This window comes from Cibotium barometz, chromosome 19 (genome assembly GCF_041138505.1).
Source record: "Cibotium barometz isolate CiBa-2024 chromosome 19, ASM4113850v1, whole genome shotgun sequence".
Classification (NCBI taxonomy): Eukaryota; Viridiplantae; Streptophyta; class Polypodiopsida; order Cyatheales; family Cibotiaceae; genus Cibotium; species Cibotium barometz.
The window spans coordinates 37,988,888-37,995,013 of record NC_141064.1 but is presented as its reverse complement, the minus strand read 5'-3'; the positions used below and the strand labels follow the sequence as shown (position 1 = coordinate 37,995,013).

The window sequence follows — 6,126 nt, the reverse complement described above, 5'->3', positions numbered from 1 at the left end:
CATACTTACATAACCCCCACAATTGTGTCACCATAATTGAATATCTCTTCTTTGACACATTGCATTACGCTCTATTTCATCTTTTCTATATTATGCCTTGTCTTCTCTACCTCATCTTCTCTATACTATACCTTGTCTTATCTACCTCTTCTCTATACTATGTATGCCTTGTATTCTCTCTTATGTAGCAAAAAGAGATTACATTCCATGCCCTTCTGCAAAGTTTAAGGGCAAGGGGTTGTTGGTGGTAAAAAGAGAGACACACTCTCTTCTCTCTTATATGAAACAAAGAGCAGCACACGCTCTCTCTCTCTCTCTCTCTCTCTCTCTCTCTCTCTCTTTGAGAAAGTGTGTGTGTGTGTGTGTGTGTGCGCATGTGCGTGTGTGTGTCTGTGAGAGAGAGAGAGAGAGAGAGAGAGAGAGAGAGAGAAATTGTACAATTTCTCTCTCTCTCTCTCTCTCTCTCTCTCTCTCTCTCTCTCTCTCGATCTCTTACCTAGAGATAGAGAGATCGAGAGAGAGAAAAAGAACTATATCTTCCTACACTCTCTCCACACACACACACAGGCATTTCTTTGTGTTGCATATGGTTGATCTTTGTGTGTGTGTGTGTGTGTGTGTGTGTGAGAGAGAGAGAGAGAGAGAGAGAGAGAGAGAGAGAGACAGAGAGAGAGAGCTTGGTGGAAGGAAGTAATCTTAGAGGGCTGGTGGTCTAAGATTCCATATCAAGGGAAGGTTTTCCTATGACGCATGCTAGTTGGAGGCCTGCCACATTGGGGACTAGTTGTGAAAGCGGCGGATTGCTTCTGGTAATTGTGTGTTTGGTACTACATGCTTGGAAACATGTCTGCATCTTTTCATTTCATGTTCGGTGGCAAAGAAGGTGTGGGATTTCCTTTCTCGCGTATGGACTCTATTGACAGATAGGCCCGTAAAGGTTAAAGACTGGATTTTTGGCAAGATTTCGAATGGGCCAGATAACCCAGAACATTCAATTTTCTTTCATTTTTTTAGGTGGACAGGTTTGTGGCATATCTAGTTAACTAGGAATGACTTCATATTTGATGCAAAAGTTGGTATTACAGCTCACATAGGTCATATAAAAGGGCTACTATTGTGGCAAGTCTCTTCCTTGCTGTCAGCTCATTTGGTGGAGAATGACACAGCTATATATTGGATGAGGGTACTCCGAGCTACACCTGTGGTTCGGAGTAATTAGTGAGGGAAAGCTAGTACATCACATGGCGGCCATGTGGCCATTTGTAAGTAATTTTGGTAATATGTCTTCTATTACGGAGAGAGAGAGAGAGAGAGAGAGAGAGAGAGAGAGAGAGAGAGATTGTATGTCTCTCTCTCTCTCTCTCTCTCTCTCACACACACACACACACACACACACACACACACACAGAGATTGCGAATGATGTCCTTCATCGAAGCAAAGTTGGTCATAGGTGATGGTTGGCTATAGTGGCAATGGAGTTGTTGCAAGATTATGCTCCCCTTGCACATTCATCCAAGGCACTAGAGAATCTTTGCAAGAGAATATCCCCTGTGACACATTTCTACCAAGATAATGCACAAGCGCATCTCACAGAGAATTTTCCTAATTTTAAGTGTAAGTCCTCTTGTGTGTGCATGTGTGTTATTTCTCTCATATTTTGTTACCTCTAGCTCAATTGGTTGGGTCAAACTAGGGAATTGGCACTGGAAAACCATTCTAAATTGTTAGGGAAATGGGAAGCAACATTAGCACCTATCCATCTACATGAGAGTAGTGGCCTCATGTGTATTAGACCCTTCAATTAATTGTACTCTCATAGACTCTGAAAGTTAGATGTGATTTTGATTTTAAGTTTTTTTTTTCATGTGTAAGAAATGTATGGCAAATTAAACCTTACCTATCTATGCCGATAGGCAATGTTAAATGGATTGCAGATTTGACAAGCACAATTTTGCACAAGTTTTGGGACTAAGTTTGTGCATCGTCGAAACCTACTATGGCCAAGAAGTTAGGTTTTATCGTCGTAAGAGTCCTTGGTAGTCAACACAATTTGACACCTTGTACATTATATGCATTTTCAAAAGAAAAGGTAATCCTTGTTTTGTTTTCAATTGTGATATCTCAACAAAAAAGAATTATGTGGCTTATTAAATGCCAGGACCATCAAAGTACCATTAGAATGCAACAAAGAGGATAGTGAGGTATGTCAAAGGTATTATTGACTATATAATTGTGTTTGAGACTTTCAAAAATCCTCATTTATATTGATAGAGTGATGCCAATGGGGCTGGTGATAGAAGATCTACTTCTGGTTATTACTTCTCAATTGGCAATGGTTTTGTATCTTGGTCAAGTAAAAAGCAGCCCACAAAGTGGTTTCTCTAATCGGAGGGGCACCATGTTCCTCTATGATTTTCAATTTTGGAGAGATCCGTGCCACCTCTCCTCTCCTCCACACACTTCGTATGGTTTTTTTTACACACAACTTTACTTATGTTTCTGAGAGTTCATATAACTTGAGTAATCTCATTAATACTACATTTAATCTTTCTTAACCAAGACAACCACTACCTTCAAAGAAATCATTAGTATTTTGGTGTCATGTCATTGGTTATATCAAATGTGGCCTTAGTTGAGGTTGCAAACACTCCTCTTGTCAATTCTAGTATTACAATGAACTCATTTTTATTTACAAAGTTAAGTTTGAAAAAAAATCTACAGAGCTCCTTCAAAATTAAGGCTGTAAGTTTTGTAGTCGGTGCAAATTCGTGCATCTTCTGACCCCATCCATTGTTGTCTTGTGAAGAGGGCCTTCTTTAATATTCCTTGCTGAAGGTCCTGCGCACATCAGAGTACACACAGGCTGCAAGGTAAGGGTTTCATACGATAAAACACACACACACACACACACACACACACACACACAGATCTGTCTCTGCTTGTTGCCGCGGAGGAATCCTTGTGTATTTTCTTCAGTTTGGTTTCTGGAGAGAGAAATTCTGTTCAATTGTGTGCGTGTGTGTGCGTGTGTGTGTCTGAGAGAGAGAGAGAGAGAGAGAGAGAGAGAGAGAGTCACATGTTTTCTTTTGCTTAGGAATTTTGTTCGCTTGGGTTTCTGGTCGTCTTCCAGGGTTTCCTGATTTGGGTTTCTTTCCAACTGCCTTCGTTGTGGGCTTTCTTCAGATTTCCTCAGGCGGCTTCCTTGCTGGTTTTCTTAATACTTTCTGATGTGGGTTCTTGGTTGGTTTCTTGAATTGGGTTTTCATCATGTTTCCTTTTTTGTTGCTTTCTTCACATTTCCTCGTTGGTATCTTGACATTTCCTGATGTGGGTAACGTGTTGGAACTTGGTATCTTTACTTGGCCTGATTTGGGTTCTCATGGAGTCAAAGATCTTAACTATGGTTTTTGTTCCAGTTCATGACATAACCTGAACTTTCCATTGGTTTATATTGTATAGAACTTCTAACAATGCGAATGTGTTTCTAAAGTCCCCGCCCCTCCCCTCTTTTGTCCTACCATAGCTGCTCTTCATACTTTTCTAGGTCTCCTTCTTGACCTCATATGTTGACCTATCTTGCTAACTACATATCTTGCTAGCTGCCACTTTACTAGCATTCCAGTTCAAACATGTTTGGAGACTTGGGCTGGTTACAAACTGTCGCATGCATCATCCTCGGTCAATGGATGCATGCTATATGCTAGGATACAATAAGAGTTAGGGCTAGGGTTAGGCCACTCGTTAGGGTTAGGGTTTTTAAGAGAATCAGCCATGTTGTGAGACCTAATGTAAAAAGGCACAAAAAGAGGCTGTGTGAATGGAGTTAATGCAAAACACAGTTGGGGGATATAGTTAGTCTGCTTTTTTTATAAGCAGGACCCTTCGCTCCCCATTTTACACATCTTCAGGAGCAACCAGGAGAGAGAAGGAGAAGATCAAGTCAAGAAGGGTACTAGAAGCAGCCCATGTGCATGTGACAGTGACTGAGGATATACAATAACATTCCCTCCCATGTGACGAGTTGTATGTGCTAGATTACCTGTCCATCCCCCCTGACAGCAGGTTGCCTCGATGAGTGGCAGGGATGGCTGTGTAACCAGCCTTTTGCTAGTTTGTTTGTGTATGCTAGATTTCCTTGTGAGTTTCTTTTATTTGTATCACTCTCTCATCTGCTTTTTTCTTTGTTTCACCCTCTCATCTGCTTGCCGTTGCTGTTGCAAGGCGAACATTTTAGGGCAGAATTCTCTTATTTTGCTGAGAAGTCTCGTTTTCAGTGATGGCTTTCCAGCTAGCAACTTTTGCTGCTGGGTGCTTTTGGAGCGTGGAGCTTGCGTTCCAACGAGTTCCAGGTGTTGTGAAGGTGCAAATTTGCTACTGCCGCATTTTTTAATGTTAAATTCATATGCTTGTATTTACATACACAGAGGCACACACACATTGACTAGATGGTAAGGCATCATGATACGCTTGTAGTGCCTTTGATTTTACTAAACTCATTTTTGGTCAGAAGCAGGATTTTATTCTATTCAATATGGAAGCATGTGTTGTTTTTGCAGACTACTGTAGGCTACACTCAGGGGACAACAAAGAACCCTAAATATCAAGAGGTCTGCTCCGGTAGAACAAACCACGTGGAAGCAGTTCTGGTCGAGTATGATCCCCAACAAGTAACCTATGAGAAACTTTTGCAGGTGTTTTGGGGCAAGCATGATCCTACACAATACAATAGGCAGGTCTGTACAAAAGTTACCTGATTTACCTCGTTTTACCATGCATTTAAGTTGCCGTATGGAGGCCCTAATGCTTGTAGTTTTTGATTTTGGTGGGAGGTGTTGAACTGTATGCATGTGGTTTTATGTCAAGTGTGAGGTGTTGAACATTATGCATGCTCCGATGCTATGCTCCAATGCTTATAGTTTCTAATGTTAACATGAGATGTTGCATGTTATGTATGGACTAATGCATGTAGTTTTCTATTTTTGTTTTGTCATGCATTCATTCATGTAGTTTCTGATATCAGCATAAGGTTTGTACAATATGCATGAATTTATGCATGTTTTTGATGTCAGCAAGAGAACCCTGTGTAGTATGCATGCGCCAATGCATGTAGGTTTCTATGTTAGTATAGGGGGTGAACTTTAGGCATTTACTTGAAGTTTTTTGGCCTGCCTTTGTAAAAGGCAGGTCCAAGTGAATTTTTTGCTTGAGGACAAACAGAAATAATTGTGTTGTAATATGTTTTAGCTTGCCTTCCTCTGTTTGTCTATGTTCGTGTGTGTGTCCTCATTCTCACTCACTCTAGCCAACAAAGGCAGGCTCCTTGAGAGAATTTTCTTTTTGAGGATATTAGCATGAGGTGTTGAACTTTATGCATGCATTTTCAGGGAAATGATGTTGGCACGCAGTATCGATCCGGCATCTACTTTCATGTTCCCCAGCATGAGCAGATAGCAAAAGCATCTTTGCAGGCCGAAGAGAAACGCATGGGAAAGAAGATCATGACAGAAATATTACCAGCTGTGGAGTTCTACCCTGCCGAAGAGTATCATCAGCAGTATCTCGAAAAGGGTGGACGTTCTGGTTCAAAGCAATCAGCTGCAAAAGGCTGCAGTGATCCCATTAGATGTTATGGCTGACAACTTACAAACGCAATCTGAGGCTACTGTTTGTTAAATTCTAAGTATTAAGTCCTATGTACATGGAGATTTGTTATGTGCTTGCTTGAATGAATAAAGGATGGTTAACGACAAATGTCTTGTTGTGTGTGTCTATGGGGTCTGTTTCTCTTGCACTTCATGAATTTGGGGAATTGTTGTATCGTCTTGAGGCTACCGTTTGTTAAATTCTAACTAGAAGATCTATGTATTTTCTTGCACTTCATGAACTAGGGGAACTGTTATATCCTCCAGTCTGTTGTACAGTAAATCTGTTGGTCGAATAAATGTTTGCTTAGTAGAACTCCAGTATGTTTGTATTTGTTGAACATAACTCACTGCATAACAATAAATCTATGAGGCTGAGCCCTACTGGGTTGGAGGGATAAGCCTCAACAAGCAACTGTCATGTTTGGTCTCAACAGGTATGACAGTTTTTGGGAGTAATCATTGCTAAACTAAAGCAAATTC

At 40.8% G+C, this 6,126-nt stretch overlaps 1 protein-coding gene across 4 annotated transcripts; it reads left to right on the top strand.

Moving 5' to 3' along the window:
• Nucleotides 1-2,719: 2,719 nt before the first annotated feature.
• Nucleotides 2,720-5,752, top strand: LOC147628551 (peptide methionine sulfoxide reductase A3-like). 4 transcript variants are annotated; one of them, XM_086813735.1, is made up of 5 exons: nt 2,756-2,871; nt 3,132-3,230; nt 4,276-4,361; nt 4,558-4,734; nt 5,386-5,752. In XM_086813735.1, the coding sequence occupies exons 3-5, from the start codon at nt 4,278-4,280 to the stop codon at nt 5,635-5,637; spliced, it is 513 nt and encodes a 170-aa protein (XP_086669861.1). In that variant the 5' UTR covers nt 2,756-2,871; nt 3,132-3,230; nt 4,276-4,277; the 3' UTR covers nt 5,638-5,752. The 4 variants fall into 4 exon arrangements, with proteins under 4 accessions (XP_086669860.1, XP_086669863.1, XP_086669862.1 ...); XM_086813734.1 differs by lacking the exon at nt 3,132-3,230 and having other exon boundaries at nt 2,720-2,871; XM_086813737.1 differs by lacking the exon at nt 3,132-3,230 and having other exon boundaries at nt 2,743-2,871; nt 4,236-4,361.
• The last annotated feature ends 374 nt before the right edge of the window (nt 5,753-6,126 follow it).